At 47.0% G+C, this 17,428-nt stretch overlaps 2 protein-coding genes across 2 annotated transcripts in view; one reads left to right on the top strand and one right to left on the bottom strand.

Annotated features, from left to right (window-relative positions):
- The window catches only part of HLTF (helicase like transcription factor), a 103,844-nt gene extending 93,137 nt beyond the window's left edge, over window positions 1-10,707 (bottom strand). The window contains exons 1-2 of the mRNA XM_073674646.1: window positions 10,570-10,707; window positions 2,487-2,697 (exon numbers count right to left, since the gene is read on the bottom strand). Of these exons, the coding sequence (XP_073530747.1) occupies window positions 2,487-2,697; window positions 10,570-10,586 (228 nt within the window). The 5' untranslated portion in view covers window positions 10,587-10,707. The remainder of the gene's footprint in view (window positions 1-2,486; window positions 2,698-10,569) is intronic.
- Window positions 10,708-10,997: 290 nt separating this feature from the next.
- Window positions 10,998-17,428, top strand: part of HPS3 (HPS3 biogenesis of lysosomal organelles complex 2 subunit 1) — a 69,595-nt gene continuing 63,164 nt past the window's right edge. Inside the window, exon 1 of the mRNA XM_073674644.1 lies at window positions 10,998-11,040. The gene's annotated coding sequence lies outside the window, so the exon portion shown is untranslated. The remainder of the gene's footprint in view (window positions 11,041-17,428) is intronic.

The following is a 17,428-nucleotide window of genomic DNA, read 5'->3' as shown; positions in this document are numbered from 1 at the left end:
CAGCAGGGGTTTTTGCAGGATTGTATCATATATAAATTAACAGGTATATGCAGTGCTGTACACACTTTTTGTATATTTTTTTGTCTGTCCTGTCTGTATTTTATGAATCAACGCTTTTTAACATATACCTAATAAAAATTGATTTTATTTGAGTCAATAATACTCCGTATTCCTCCTGATTAACTAATGTCATAACTTGGGAGTTTGATGGGGTTGCAGGGCCGTGATGATCCGGCTGTGCCCCCAAGTATTTGCATATATAATGCCTGATCTGGGATTATTTGTGCCTCCCCTAAACCTGTCAGGCTGGCTGAGGAAAATGTTTAATCTCAGTCAGCTAAAGAAAGGTTATCTTCTTCTGCTTCAGTCCATTCTGCTCCTCCATGGAGTCCTGTCAGGTTCAGTGAATAGAAGAATACGCGCTCAATAATCCCCAAAAGGACGCTGTTCTCACCCGACCTCTGCCTTGAGCAGATGTCTTTACACAAACCATCCTACTACGTCTCAGTTCGGAAACTGCTACATATGTCAGCTGGCATATTTAAAATCCTGACAGTGCACTATATAAAGCTTTCATTTTTGCTAAATAAAGGTATTTAGTAAAACTTATAAATATTTAAATGTATTTTTATTTATTACATTTCTTGTAAAACCCCTTTAAATTGGACGAGGCGACGTGCCTATGTAGGCAATGAAGAAGACCTGGTGTGCTGGTCACAGGCCGTGTAGGACGGCATTCCCACCCATCTAATGGATAGGCCATCAAATGTTATCCTTAAGAACTCTTAAGGCGATCAGCTTGTGGCAATGTTGAGGTGTTATGGAAGCCCAGGTTGCTTTGATAGTAGCCTTCAGCTCGTCTGCATTGTTAGGTCTGGTGTCTCTCATCTTCCTCTTGACAATCCCCCATAGATTCTCTATGGGGTTAAGGTCAGGTGAGTTTGCTGGCCAATCAAGCACAGTGATACTGTTGTTTTTAAACCAGGCACTGGTACTTTTGGCAGTGTGGACAGGTGCCAAGTCCTGTTGGAGAATGAAATTTCCATCTCCAAAAAGCTTGTCGGCAGAGGGAAGCATGAAGTGCTCTAAAATCTCCTGGTAGACGGCTGCTCTGACTTTGGCCTTGATAAAACACAGTGGACCTACACCAGCAGATGACATGGCTCCCCAAACCATCACTGATTGTGCTAGACCTCTAGCAGCTTGGATTGTGGCCTCTCCACTCTTCCTCCAGACTCTGGGACCTTGATTTCCAAATGAAATGCAAAATTTACTTTGCATTTAAGTAGTGTCAATGTCTGCCTTCTGGACATCTGTCAAGTCAGCAGTCTTCCCCATGATTGTAGAGCCTACTGAAACAGACTAAGGGACTTTTTTAAACGCTTAGGAAGCCTTTGCAGGTGGTTTTTGTTAATTATTCCAATTTACTGAGATAATGACTTTTGTGTTTTCATTGGCTGTAAGCCATAATCATCAACATTAACAGAAATAAACACTTGAAATAGATCACTCTGTTTGTAATGACTCTATATAATATATGAGTTTCACTTTTTGTATTGAAGAAATGAAATAAAATAACTTTTTGATGATATTCTAATTTAGTGAGAAGCACCTGTATAATATATCATTTGAATATTGTTCATCTTATGATTTACCAGTATATGGAAGTTTTGGTGTTGATTGGTGTGACGAGCTGCCCACTTACTAAAGCCTGAGACTTTTCCATCACGGTGCTCCGTTTCTGTCAATATTATTAGCGTTTTATTACAGATTTGCTTGCTGTGTTTTATTAATGTTCTGGTTGCTCGTCAGTTTACGTACACTAATTTTACTTGTAATGTGCTTCAAGAATCAATGTTCCCATTCAGTGACAGTAAGCTGAGGAAGACATGCTGGCTGGAACTTATGTATACATAAGGCCTGACAAGAGATTGCCAAAGGTAAATTCTGTTAATCTCGTTAATATCTCTGGGGTCTTAAACCATTGTTCAAACAGTGACTAGGCCCATTGTGAGAGTGTTGAAGGTAGATCCAGCAGAGCTGTCACCACAGGGAGTCTCACATGCAGACCCAGGTGATGGGTCCCACCTGAGAAAAATACCTCCACTAATGCACATTTAGCTTTGGGGGGGGGAGGGGAGAGCAGTTCTGCCGATTCAGGGGGCTGATCCCAGTGAAGGAGTAAAGAAGCCACATGTTTAGTGGGGAGTTGGTGGAATGGTGCTGAAGGGAGAGGATCTATTCTGAGGACCGACTTGGCTGGATAATCGTGCTACTGGATACCTGTGCTTCTATCGTTTTATCTGTCATATGGACGATTGTGGACTGAGACAATTTTATTTTGGACATTTACCTGGAATTGCTGTATTACCATGGATGACAGGAATACAATATTGTTGCATTGTTAACCTGCATAGGTGATTATTAAAAACCCACAAACTCAGATCTTCGCGATTGGCAATTTTTCTTTAGATAATTATACATACCACTCCTGTATAGTAACGCAATCCAACTACATTGCCTCTCAGCACACCAAATAAAACCAGAGAATCCAGATCTTCCTCTCCGGATGCAGAATCATCCGCTGAAGACGTAAGGTCTTGTACTTCATCAAAAAATATATTGGGAGAAGCATATACCACACGGTTGCCTCGTCTGTTATACTGCGGAGACTGCAGGAACTTCCACGCTGAGCCCCTGGGGAGATTGCAAGAGGAACAGTTAAATGGCTGTGCAGGACTTTAACCCCTTAAGCCCCGCGGGTGGTTTGCACGTTAATGACCGGGCCAATTTTTACAATTCTGACCACTGTCACTTTATGAGGTAATTACTCTCGAACGCTTCAACGGATCCCCCTGATTCTGAGATTGTTTTTTCGTGACATATTGTACTTCATGATTGTGGAAAAATTTCTTCGATATCACTTGCGTTTATTTGTGAAAAAAACGGAAATTTGGCGAAAATTTTGAAAATTTTGCAATTTTCAAAATTTGAATTTTTAAGCCCTGAAATCAGAGCGATATGTCACACAAAAGAGTTAATAAATAACATTTCCCACATGTCTACTTTACATCAGCACAATTTTGGAACCAAAATTTTTTTTTGTTAGGGAGCTATAAGGGTTAAAAGTTGACCAGCGATTTCTCATTTTTCCAACAAAATTTACAAAACCATTTTTTTAGGGACCACATCACATTTGAAGTCACTTTGAGAGGTCTTTATGACAGAAAATACCCAAAAGTGACACCATTCTAAAAACTGCACCCCTCAAGGTGCTCAAAACCACATTCAAGAACTTTACTAACCCTTCAGGTGCTTCACAGGAATTTTTTGAATGTGGAAGAAAAAAATGAACATTTAACTTTTTTCACAAAAATGTTAATTTAGACCCAATTTTTTTTATTTTCACAGGGGTAACAAGAAAAAATGGACCCCAAAATTTGTTGTGCAATTTCCCCTGGGCACGCAGATACCCAATATTTGGGGAAAAAATACTGTTTGGGCGCACGGCAGGGCTCGGAAGGGAAGGAGCGCTATTTGACTTTTTGATTGTAAAATTTGCTTGAATAATTAGCGGACGCCATGTTGTGTTTGGAGAGCCCATGTGTGCCCAAACTTTGGAGCTCCCCCACAAGTGACCCCATTTTGGAAACTAAACCCCCCAAGGCACCTATCTAGATGCATAGTGAGCACTTGGAACCCCCAGGTGCTTCACAAATTGATTCGTAACAATGAAAAAGTGAAAAAAAAAAACACTTTTTCATTTTTATGAATCAATTTGTGAAGCACCTGAGGGTTCCAAGTGCTCACAATGCATCTAGATAGGTGCCTTGGGGGGTCTAGTTTCCAAAATGGGGTCACTTGTGGGGGAGCTCCAATGTTTGGGCACACAGCGGCTCTCCAAACGCAACATGGTGTCGCTAACAATTTGAGCCGATTTTCCGTTAAATTTGTTAGAGGACACCATGTTGCATTTAGAGAGTCCCTGTGTGCCCAAACATTGGAGCTCCCCCACAAGTGACCCCATTTTGGAAACTAGACCCCCCAAAGCACCTATCTAGATGCATAGTGAGCACTTGGAATCCCCAGGTGCTTCACAAATTGATTCGTAACAATGAAAAAGTGAAAAAAAAAAACACTTTTTCATTTTTATGAATCAATTTGTGAAGCACCTGGGGGTTCCAACTGCTCACTATGCATCTAGATAGGTGCCTTGGGGGGTCTAGTTTCCAAAATGGGGTCACTTGTGGGAGAGCTCCAATGTTTGGGCACACAGGGACTCTCTAAATGCAACATGGTATCCGCTAACAAATTGAATGGAAAATCGGCTCAAATTGTTAGCGGACACCACATTGCGTTTGGAGAGCTTCTCTGTGCCCAAACTTTGGAGCTCCCCCACAAGTGACCCCATTTTGGAAACTAGACCCCCCAAGGCACCTTTCTAGATGCATAGTGAGCACTTGGAACCCCCAGGTGCTTCACAAATTGATTCGTAATAATGAAAAAGTGAAAAAAAAAACACTTTTTCATTTTTACGAATCAATTTGTGAAGCACCTAGGGGTTCCAAGTGCTCACTATGCATCTAGATAGGTGCCTTGGGGGGTCTAGTTTCCAAAATGGGGTCACTTGTGGGGGAGCTCCAATGTTTGGGCACACAGGGACTCTCTAAATGCAACATGGTATCCGCTAACAAATTGAATGGAAAATCGGCTCAAATTGTTAGCGGACGCCACATTGCGTTTGGAGAGCCCCTCTGTGCCCAAACTTTGGAGCTCCCCCACAAGTGACCCCATTTTGGAAACTAGACCCCCCAAGGCACCTTTCTAGATGCATAGTGAGCACTTGGAACCCCCAGGTGCTTCACAAATTGATTCGTAATAATGAAAAAGTGAAAAAAAAAAACACTTTTTCATTTTTACGAATTAATTTGTGAAGCACCTAGGGGTTCCAAGTGCTCACTATGCATCTAGATAGGTGCAACATGATATCCAATTTGAGCTGACAATTTGTTAGCGGATATCATGTTGCATTTGGAGAGTCCCTGTGTGCCCAAACATTGGAGCTCCCCCACAAGTGACCCCATTTTGGAAACTAGACCCCCCAAGGCACCTATCTAGATTCATAGTGAGCACTTGGAACCCCAGGTGCTTCACAAATTGATTCATAAAAATGAAAAAGTGTTTTTTTTTTCACTTTTTCATTTTTACGAATCAATTTGTGAAGCACCTGGGGGTTCCAAGTGCTCACTATGCATCTAGAAAGGTGCCTTGGGGGGTCTAGTTTCCAAAATGGGGTCACTTGTGGGGGAGCTCCAAAGTTTGGGCACAGAGGGGCTCTCCAAACGCAATGTGGTGTCCGCTAACAATTTGAGCCGATTTTCCATTCAATTTGTTAGCGGATACCATGTTGCATTTAGAGAGTCCCTGTGTGCCCAAACATTGGAGCTCCCCCACAAGTGACCCCATTTTGGAAACTAGACCCCCCAAGGCACCTATCTAGATTCATAGTGAGCACTTGGAACCCCAGGTGCTTCACAAATTGATTCATAAAAATGAAAAAGTGTTTTTTTTTTCATTTTTACGAATCAATTTGTGAAGCACCTGGGGGTTCCAAGTGCTCACTATGCATCTAGAAAGGTGCCTTGGGGGGTCTAGTTTCCAAAATGGGGTCACTTGTGGGGGAGCTCCAAAGTTTGGGCACAGAGGGGCTCTCCAAACGCAATGTGGTGTCCGCTAACAATTTGAGCCGATTTTCCATTCAATTTGTTAGCGGATACCATGTTGCATGAGAGTCCCTGTGTGCCCAAACATTGGAGCTCCCCCACAAGTGACCCCATTTTGGAAACTAGACCCCCCAAGGCACCTATCTAGATTCATAGTGAGCACTTGGAACCCCAGGTGCTTCACAAATTGATTCATAAAAATGAAAAAGTGTTTTTTTTTTCATTTTTACGAATCAATTTGTGAAGCACCTAGGGGTTCCAAGTGCTCACTATGCATCTAGATAGGTGCCTTGGGGGGTCTAGTTTCCAAAATGGGGTCACTTGTGGGGGAGCTCCAATGTTTGGGCACACAGGGGTTCTCCAAACGCAACATGGCGTCCGCTAACAATTTGAGCCGATTTTCCATTCAATTTGTTAGCGGACACCATGTCGCGTTTGGAGAGCCCGTGATGTGCCTAAACAGTGGAGCTCCCCCACAAGTGTCCTCATTTTGGAAACTATACCCCTCAAAGATTTTATTAAGGTGTATAGTGAACATTTTGAACCCAGAGGTACGGCACATTATTTGTTTACATTAGGTCATCATATTGAATAAGTTTTCATTATTCTTGAGCGCAAGTGCTCGCTACTTGAGTTTGCATCGGGTACTCAGGTATGCACCATGTACAGCGTGTGCTCGAGTGACATGCTCGAGTCCCTGCTCCGCATGTTTCACGGTTATTAGACACCCAAAAAAAAACATGCGGGGATCGCTCGTGCATGGCAGGCAATCCCCGTAAAGTTTTTTGGCCGCGAAGCATATGGGGCAGAGACTCGAGCATGTCACTCAAATACCCACGATACTAAATGCATACCAGAGCACCCGATGCAAACTCAAGTAGCGAGCACTTGCTCTCAACACTAGTCGCCATATCGTCATCTTTTTTTCTTACTTTTGAAAAAAATCCCAACCCCAGCCCTAACCCTAGCACAACCCTAGCCCTAGCACAACCCTAGCCCCAGCACAACCCTAGCCCCAGCACAACCCTAGCCCCAGCACAACCCTAGCCCCAGCACAACCCTAGCCCCAAACCCAGCCCTAACCCTAGCCCAATCCTAACTCAAGAGTTTATTTTTGACGCCGTTCCTTGTGCGGTATAAGTGATTAGACGACTTTATTCTTCGGGTCGGTGTGATTACAGCAATGCCAGAATCATATGGGGTTTTTATGACTGACAGCTGTCACACACTAAAAGACGCATTTTTTGTAAAATCTAGTTTTTGCATCGCCATATTTTGAGAGCTATAATTTTTCCAGATTTTGGCAGACAGTCATGTGACGGCTCGTTTTTTGCGGGATGACTTGACGTTGTTATTGGTGCCATTTTCAGGCACGTGACATTTTTTGATCGCTTTCTATTCCGATTTTTGGGAGGCAGAATAAACAAAAACCAACAATTCAGGAATTGTTTTTTTTTTGTTTTTTTTTTATTCTGTTCCGCGTGTGGTAAAATTGATGAGGCAGCTTTACTCTTCGGGTCAGTACGTTTACAGCGGTACCACATTTGTATCATTTTTCTATGTTTTGGCGCTTATACACAATAAAAGCTATTTTATAGAAAAAAATATTTTTTAGTATCGCTTTATTCTGAGAGCTATAACTTTTTTATTTTTCGGCTGATGGAGCTATATGGCGGCTTGTTTTTTGCGGGACGAGATGACGTTTTCAGCGGTATCATTTTTATTTATATGCGTCTTTTTGATCGTGTGTTATTCCACTTTTTGTTTGGCGGTATGGTGATAAAGCATTGTTTTTTGCTTGTTTTTTTTTTTTTTTTTTTTTTACCGTGTTCACTGAAGGGGTTAACTAGTGGGACAGTTTTATAGGTCAGGTTGTTCCGTTCGCGGCGATACCAAATATGTGTACTTTTATTGTTTTTTTTTAATTTTTTTTATAATAATATTTATTGATGGGTACATTATATTTTTATTTTTGGTGTATTATTTTTTTTATTTTTTTATAATATTTTTGCACATTTTTTTTTTTCCACTTTCACACAGTTTATACACTTTATTACTTTGTCCCACTCTGGGACTTTCACTTTTTTTTTTCTGATCGCCTGCATGGCACAGGAATGGAGCACCATCCCTATGCCATGAAGGCTGTCAGAAGTGCACAGTGTGAAGATTGCTTGGAGATGCACTGCGCATGTCCAAGCAATCTTCCTGCTCTCTGGTGACCCGGATGTTGTCATGACGACATCGGGTCGTCATGGCAACACCCGGGAAGCCTTTGCAGACTGCGCTGGAAGCCGGAAGAGGAGGTGAGTATCGCCGATCACCTCCCCTTGCCCCAGCAATGCCGCGATCGACTTCGATCGCAGCATCGCGGGGGTTAATGTGCTGGGAGCGGTGCGTGACCGCTCCCTGCACATAGTACCGGGTGTCAGCTGTGACAATCAGCTGACACCCGGCGGCGATCGCGCCCGCACAGCCTGTGTGCGCGCGCGATCGCGATGACGTACTAATACGGGTCTGGCTCTTAACTCCCAGGGCACAGACGCGTATTAGTACGTCAGATGTTATTAAGGGGTTAATATTCATGACTTATGCTTAAAGCTGTGGCCTAAAGTTTTGATACTGACACAAATTTTGCACTGTTTCTGTGGTAACTAAATCACAATTATAACCATTCCATATGTTTTTAAAGTTTTATTGACAAATACATAAGTTTATAAAAATACTTACAGTGGTTGCCCACTACTAGGAAAACCCTTCTCAATCTGAATGTTTGGCCACATTAAAATAATAACACTTATACTCCACTCTGATGCTGTCTGCACTCTTGTTCCTGGGGCTCTCGTGCGGCTGTTACGTCACCTGACCCCGGCGCCCAATCAGCTCTGGCGTCACTGGCCTTCCAACAAATTGAACATCAAGAGAAAGTGAGAGATCATTCGCAGCCCGGACTTCCTGTTGGTGTGTGATATGTCTGGAGGCAGAGACAGTGATGCCAGAGCTGATTGGGCGCAGGGCTCAGGTGACATAATCATCACATGGGAGCCCCAGGAAGGCGAGTGCCGACACCAGAGGGGAGTATAACTTAGTAATTTAACAGGGACAGACATTCAGATTGAGAAGGGGGCTATCCTAGAGGGGAACACCCCCTTTAACATTTACAGTTTTGACCCTTATTTATTTTTTTTAAAACTTCTGCACTTCTCCCTGACATGTTAGATACCGGCTTCTGATTATGATTTATTACAACCTATTCTTACCAAATCAGTGCTTGTAGTTTATCACAATTATTTTTTTGTTTGTCCTAAAGTGGGATTGAGATCTGGGGAATTTCCTGGCCATGGATCCACAATTCCAATGTTTTATTCACTGGGCCACTTAATTATCCCGTTTGCCTTGTGACATGGTCTCCATCATGCTGGAAGATGCATTGTCCATCAGCACATTTCTCCGGGATCGTTGGGAGAAGTTGCTCTTGAAGGATGTTTAGATGCCTTTCTTTATACATGACAGAGTTCGCAGGCAAAATCATGTGTGAGCCTACTTCATAGATGAAAAGTCCCCACACATGAGTGGTGCCGGGATGCTTTACTGTTGGTATGACACTAGACTCACGGTAGCGTTCACCATATACTCTCTGCACAATCATTCTAGATGTCTCAAATAGTCTGAAGGGGGCTTGATCACAGAAGGTCTCTCTACCTCATTTTTCAACAGTCCAGTCCCTGTACTTCATGCAAATGTCAATCTGTTTGTGATGTTTTTCTTGGAAAGAAGTGGCTTCTTAGCTGCCGTCCTTGACACCTGGCCAGCCTCCACCTCACTGTGCGCAGATGCATTGACACCGGCTTGCTGCCATTCCTGAGCAAAGTCTGCGCTGGAGTTAAACCAATCCCGTAACCCAATCCTCATTTGAAGATGATCCTGGCACTTGCTAAACATTCTTAGGTGCCTGCTGGGACCCCCATAATGGGGCTCTGATTAAGAGAGTATATAACCCCTTCCCCTCCATGACGCACATCTATCCATCAAAGAGGGGGTGAGGTTAGGAGCTGTGCTCGCTCCATACAGTGCAGGTGTCGGCTGAGTTATGCAGCTGGGATTGGAGCTAGCACTGTTTAAAGAAGTTGTCCACTACTAGGACAACCCCGTCTCATACTCCACACTTGGCCCTGATAAAATACAAAAACCTATAGTCCTCTCCCGTGCTGGAGCGGTTCCGGGGTCCCTGTGTGGTTGTGGTGACACGTCAGCCTGGCGTCACTGTTCCCACCTCCTGTCAAATTGAACATGAAGAGGAAGTCCAGGCTGAGGCTGATCTCTGACCTCCTCTTCATGTTCAAAACTTCCACAGGCGGAGACAGTGACGCCAGCGCTGATTGGGCACCAGGGTCACATGACACCACAACCACACGAGAGTCCTGGGACTGTGAGTGCTGGAACGGCTTCGGCACGGGAAAGGACTATAGGCTTTATTATTTTTCGGGGCCAAGCGTGGGGTATGAGGAGGGATTGTCCTAGTAGTGGATAACCCGTTTAACCGTTCAGATGCTGCAGCCTCTGCGGTGGTTTGACCCTGCCGGGCTTCCGCTATATTGTACAAAGAAATAAAGTTTGCCCTCTCCACAATGGTAGTGTCCTGGAGAATAACCAGGTAATTTCTATTGCACAATGAACGCTATAAAAACAATGGCGGCATGGCATGTATCTTTCAGCATTGCACTAGGTGCACTCCGTGCGGTATAGTGACTGACGCCATTCACAACTCCAATGATGAGATCACAACTCCCCGCCCGCAGTGTACAAAGCTCCGGGCACAGCGCTGCACATAACACACACACAGCGTTACCTCTGGAATCCCCACATGGCGACACGCAGGAGAGCCGCAGCGTCCGCACTGAGCCGGTACAAGCCGCCTTTCCCGCCCTCACACCCCGACACTGCTCCTGGTACACGCCTCAAGTCACAGCCAATCAGGGCTCAGCAAATGTCCCGGAACCCAATCAAAGTCACGGGGATACAATGCTACCCAATAAGAAACGAGCGAGGGCGGAGTCATGAGAGAACACGGGGTGATGCGAGTAGTGTTTACAATGGAGCTGTCCGGTGTAGTTGAGTCCTAGTCACGGCGCGGTACACGGGGCTGAGACTACAAGTATCCGCCTCTTCCCGGGTGAGAGCGGAGGGTGACGGGCAGCACTGCTTCTCTCATTAGACTAGATAAACTGGGCCTTGGTTATGATAAATCACGTGATCTACAGGTCACATGGCTGGACTAGAAAGGGCGGGGTTTACTCCTAATAAATACAGGGCATGGAAGGTAATCATGTGCAGAGGGAAAGGGGAATCAGCTGAGAGGGAGGCGTGAGGCCTGACAGCGGTGTCTGGGGGTAAAGTGATGGTCCAGAATAAGGGGGAGCATGGGGAGATATAAGTGGAAGAAGAGGGCAATGAGGGGCCATGGGGAGCAGTCTGCGATAGAGGAGGGGGCCCTTGGGAAGCAGTGTGCGATAGAGGAGGGGGCCCGTGGGAAGCAGCGTGCGATGGAGGAGGGGGCCCGTGGGAAGCAGCGTGCGATGGAGGAGGGGGCCCGTGGGAAGCAGTGTGCGATAGAGGAGGGGGCCCGTGGGAAGCAGCGTGCGATGGAGGAGGGGGCCCGTGGGAAGCAGCGTGCGATGGAGGAGGGGGCCCGTGGGAAGCAGCGTGCGATGGAGGAGGGGGCCCGTGGGAAGCAGCGTGCGATGGAGGAGGGGGCCCGTGGGAAGCAGCGTGCGATGGAGGAGGGGGCCCGTGGGAAGCAGCGTGCGATGGAGGAGAGGGCCCGTGGGAAGCAGCGTGCGATGGAGGAGGGGGCCCGTGGGAAGCAGCGTGCGATGGAGGAGGGGGCCCGTGGGAAGCAGCGTGCGATGGAGGAGGGGGCCCGTGGGGAGCAGCGTGCGATGGAGGAGGGGGCCCGTGGGAAGCAGCGTGCGATGGAGGAGGGGGCCCGTGGGAAGCAGCGTGCGATGGAGGAGGGGGCCCGTGGGAAGCAGCGTGCGATGGAGGAGGGGGCCCGTGGGGAGCAGCGTGCGATGGAGGAGGGGGCCCGTGGGGAGCAGCGTGCGATGGAGGAGGGGGCCCGTGGGGAGCAGCGTGCGATGGAGGAGGGGGCCCGTGGGAAGCAGCGTGCGATGGAGGAGGGGGCCCGTGGGAAGCAGCGTGCGATGGAGGAGGGGGCCCGTGGGAAGCAGCGTGCGATGGAGGAGGGGGCCCGTGGGAAGCAGCGTGCGATGGAGGAGGGGGCCCGTGGGAAGCAGCGTGCGATGGAGGAGGGGGCCCGTGGGAAGCAGCGTGCGATGGAGGAGGGGGCCCGTGGGGAGCAGCGTGCGATGGAGGAGGGGGCCCGTGGGGAGCAGCGTGCGATGGAGGAGGGGGCCCGTGGGGAGCAGCGTGCGATGGAGGAGGGGGCCCGTGGGGAGCAGCGTGCGATGGAGGAGGGGGCCCGTGGGGAGCAGCGTGCGATGGAGGAGGGGGCCCGTGGGGAGCAGCGTGCGATGGAGGAGGGGGCCCGTGGGGAGCAGCGTGCGATGGAGGAGGGGGCCCGTGGGAAGCAGTGTGCGATGGAGGAGGGGCTTTGAGGAGCCATCTTGTAGAAGAGAAGTGGGGAAGTTTGACCTCTTAATTTCAAGATTGACAGTAACAGAAGGCTTATCATGGAGGCCATCATTGAATTGTGCTGATGATAATTTCTGCCTGTAACCACGGCACCTGTTACATGTCATGCCCCCTCGTGCCCCATTTTCTGCCTTCATAAACTGGACATCCGGCTCTGAAGCTGACAGACATCCAAGTGTCATACATAGTTTTTCTGGTGCCCAAGTAATTTGCTAACTCTTCCAGAAGTCAAGGAAGTGTCCACTTTTTCTGGGAGCCTCTCGGACGTTTGTGGAGATTTCCCAAGTGGGCACAGGTCATACATTGAGGATTTAACTATGGCAAATCTAACATTCAATAGGGACCCACAAGAGGAATCGAAGGCCGACAATAATGTGTCATTAAACTGGCTTTTCCACGTGGAATCCTCACAGAATAAGAAACATGCTCATTACTTCTGCCGATAGTTTCTTTTCTGGAGTATTTACTGTAAGGCTGAGTTTGGTCGTGAATCCGGCCTATAAATGTATGATAGCTGCATAACTCGCATATTGAGAGAACAGAGGTCTGCTGACCAGAGATCTCCATTTCCCGACTGCTCCATTCTCCATGTACTACAGTGGAGAGGTGGTCACACTGAGGTGTACAGAGCATGCAGTGGCTATGTGTAACATCCCTGGCGGTGTGCTAGCATGGCTTACCCCCTCCCACCATGCAAGACCGCCATCTTTCCTATCAATCCAGGCTGCACACTTTGCTCCACTACCTGCTGTGTCTCTTGTCTGATTGCTTAGGGCGGCGGCGTGGCTATTTCCTGATACTTATAGTTACTGTGTGCGCACTCCTAATTCCTCCCCAGCCTATTGCTGTGAGTCACTGGATACTTAAACCCCCTCCACCCAGTAGGGGGTGCCTGATCAACACTTTCATTCAGTTTGTTCTGTGCAACTGAGTTGCCAGGTCCTGTCCTGTATCGTGTCTGTTTCCGCCACCCTGGGGGCTGTATACCCAGGCCTGTATCTGTGACTTCTAGTCTGTTTCCGCCACCCTGGGGGCTGAGTTCCCAGGCTCGTTCCTGTATCTTGTTCCTGGTTCAGTTCCTGTCTGAACAGTGTCCTAGCCCGTTACCTGTTTGTCTCTATGTCCGAACCTTCCCTTTTCCTGCAGTGTCTGAACCTGCACGTAACTCCAACTCGTTGTCTCTGAACTTCTGTTTGTGAGTTTTGTGTACACTCGCTACTTCATTGTAAGTACCTTGTGTGTATCTGGTTCTGCTTGTTCACCGCACCTTCGGTTTTGCTCTGCTCTGCTTGTCTGCCGCACCTGCGGGTTTTGCTCTGCTCTGCTTGTCTGCCGCACCTGCGGGTTTTGCTCTGCTCTGCTTGTCTGCCGCACCTGCGGGTTTTGCTCTGCTCTGCTTGTCTGCCGCACCTGCGGGTTTTGCTCTGCTCTGCTTGTCTGCCGCACCTGCGGGTTTTGCTCTGCTCTGCTTGTCTGCCGCACCTGCGGGTTTTGCTCTGCTCTGCTTGTCTGCCGCACCTGCGGGTTTTGCTCTGCTCTGCTTGTCTGCCGCACCTGCGGGTTTTGCTCTGCTCTGCTTGTCTGCCGCACCTGCGGGTTTTGCTCTGCTCTGCTTGTCTGCCGCACCTGCGGGTTTTGCTCTGCTCTGCTTGTCTGCCGCACCTGCGGGTTTTGCTCTGCTTGTCTACCGCACCTGCGGGTTTTGCTCTGCTCTGCTTGTCTACTGCACCTGCGACACCGCACCTGCTACTCCGTTCCTGTGTCCCAGTCTGTACTGGTCCCTATCCTGCTTGTGTTCCTATCTGCTAGCACCCGCCTGTCTGCATGCCAGCCGTGCTTGCCAGTGCCCACCTGTCTGCATGCCAGCCGTGCCTGCCAATACCCACCTGTCTGCATGCCCGCCGTGCCTGCCAATACCCACCTGTCTGCATACCAGCCGTGCCTGCCAGTACCCACCTGTCTGTATGCCAGCCTAACCTGCCTGTTCCTGCATTCCCCGGTGTGGGTCAACAGCTGTGACCGGGGTCTGACCTGGAATCGCACCTGGTCCCTCTGCTCGGTTCCTCCCTGGTTCACGGAGTCGACTGAGCCGCCGTGTGACCTTGGTCGGACCGAGTTGATACTTAGTTACGCCCCTCCAGGCACTCCTCGGTTCATGGTCCAGTGAGATCACTAATCATGCTCACGCCAGACAGTCCGGGTGTGTGCGTAACACCATGAATCGAAGAGGTTGAGCTTCATTCTGATTGGTTTGTGCCTGGGGCTTGCTGATATCCTAATACTATGCATTATATTGTTTTAGGTAATATTGCATTTAGGTCTGCAATCTAAACATAAAATCCACAGCAAATCTTATTGTTTTAATCTGTGACATCTTTTAATGGAGATTTTACCATTAAAAAGAGCGATGGTATATTGTCTGGAGGAGCCATCACGTTTCATTGGTAGGACTGCCAGAACACCAAGGGTTCCTGAGAAATTTGTTCTTGTACAGTAGCCCTGAAATGGAGGTGTGCTGTAGTTTACTGCACAGAGGTATCTAGTGCTATAATGCTGCAAACGTAGATATGTGACCAGGGGCATAGCGATCGCCGCTGCGACTGGGCCTGGCGGGTGATGGCACATACTGCTGAAGTATTGTGGCGCATGGGTTCATGCGCCACAATACACACTGCCAGCCAATCAAAGGCCAGCAGCTGACTTCGGCGTGCATGTGACAGGGCGCATGGCAGTGACGTCACACGCAGAGTCATGCTGGCACCACAAGAGGATGCGCCCGGCGCAGGAGCGAAGGAACGGTGAGCATTTTATTTATTTAAAAAAATATATATTGGCCATATTACTATGGGTGTCAATGGGGGGTGCATAATACTACTATGGATGTCTATGAGGGTGAATTATATTTTATAGGATGTCTATGGGGTGCATTATACTACTATGGATGACTATGGGGGTGCATTATACTTTATGGATGACTATGATGTGTGCATTATACTTTATGGAGGACTATGAGCTGTGCATTATACTACATGGATGACTATGGGGAGTGCGTTTATACTTCTTCTATGGAGCCCCATGACGTCTATGTACGCCCCTGGGGAGTATAATGGCTTATTTTTTTCTATACGTTAAAGAACAGCAGCAGAACGGGGGACATTTATACCAGAATATAGGATGCATACATAAAATGTATTAAGGATGGGGGTGCCGGTCCAAATCTTGCACCGGGGCCCATCAGACTATAGTTATGCCACTGTATGTAATATGATATTACTGGTATTAGATAAATATAGCGTACTTGTTGCAATAATGCAGGAGATGGCACTCTTTTAGTCACAGACATGAGAGCTCATCTTGCATTAACTAATGAGATATCATGTTCTGACAGTGTATGATGTAGTGGCGGTTTGTTGGAAGGTGAGGGACATTCTGGAGGTGATGCTATGGCCTCCACAGAGCCCTGATATCAAAATCGGTGAATGTGACGGGGATGACATGAAGAGACAGAAGAGAGATCTGTGGTTAGTTTGCTTGGAACAACCACCCAGCCGAGTTTCCTCAAAAACTTTGTGCAGGTGTACCTAGAAGAATTGATGTTTTTATGCTGTTTTTAAGGCAAAGGAGGAAGTGTGGTCACACCAAATATTGATTTGATTTACATTTTTCTTTTGTTTTCAAATATTTTTTTTATCAAGTAACAAAATACAATTAACATTTCTATGTTCCACTCTGCAACCCTAGCTTAAAGGGGTATTTCCTTCTCCAAAATCCTTTCCCAATATGAAGTAAGTGTAATAATAATAATATTAGCAAATATCCCCATTTAGATATGTAGTATCGTTTTTATGATTCCCTATGCCTTTCCTCAGGCATTGCAAAACCTTAGGTATCCATGGTTACGACCACAGATATAGTGACAGTTATCTAGTTGCTAGTGTTCTTAACCATGGATACTTAAGGTCTGCTCAATATTAGGTCATAACATATTAATAATTATTTTATATTAATTTTAATACTAATATTGAGCAGAATTAATTTCAGCCTATTGGTTTGGTCCTCCACAACTGTTACGGTCTCTCATGTGGCTTACCAGAAAAATTAATTGCCCACTATGAAGACACGAGAGTCAGAGGGTGCTCCCATCTGCTGGTCTGGCTGTCATAAGAAAGACCGCATGGACCAGAGCTCATCTCACTGAACGCCTGCACTACTTCCCTATGAGCAGAATACTAAGACAACACAGGTTGAGGGTAACACAATGGGGTGATACTTTATTGAACCACCAACAGACAATAACAAATAGTACAGTCCCAGCAAATATACAAGATGGTACAAATTACATAGTCTCACCCTTCAGCTGGCTCGCTGTGAATTAGAACATCTACAGCTTTGGGGCTTCCGGAGCCAACTACCCCAACCCGTCGCACAACCCTCTTTTGGGGGCACCCAGAGAGAGGAGATAGCGGGAAGCTGACAGAGTACATTGATGTATGTGGCCAGGTTCCCCCAAATGTCTTTGAGGGTTCAATGATGGTCAGTGGAGCAAATCTGTATTCCTCCAGTTGGTGCCGTGATTCCCTGGCTGCTTTTCCGTAGAGTCTGTCTGGAAACAGAGGCAGTTCACAGCTCTTATTTAGGCATTTTTCAACAGGATTAAGGGAAGGTGGGAGGAGGTCATAACTTGTTGTTTGAGTGTTCATTTAACCAGTATATTTTGTCCTGTAAAGTTTGCGGAACAACAAGCTGCATGGACTGATACGATGGGTAATCAACATATTAACAAACATCAATTGTTCAATTAACCTGCATATTTGTCCTTCAAGGGTAGCAGAACAATAAGCTGCAAGGACTGATACAATAGGTCGTCAGCAACCATTCAACCTACAATAAGAGTGAACATTCAATCTCATATGAACAATAGCTCATGCCCCCGGGCCTACTGAATAATACGTCTGGCATAATTAAGAATAAACGCGGTGTCGTCACACCCGCCTCTGGCCTAGACAAATTACAACCTGTTGCCTGAGGCCAAGATCGTCCTCCACCCCTCCCCA

Source organism: Phyllobates terribilis, unplaced genomic scaffold (assembly GCF_046119375.1).
Source record: "Phyllobates terribilis strain yellow unplaced genomic scaffold, ASM4611937v1 Scaffold_3__8_contigs__length_932513732, whole genome shotgun sequence".
In the NCBI taxonomy this organism is placed as follows: Eukaryota; Metazoa; Chordata; class Amphibia; order Anura; family Dendrobatidae; genus Phyllobates; species Phyllobates terribilis.
Note: the sequence above shows the minus strand (reverse complement) of the source record. Positions and strands in the feature narration are given on the sequence as shown.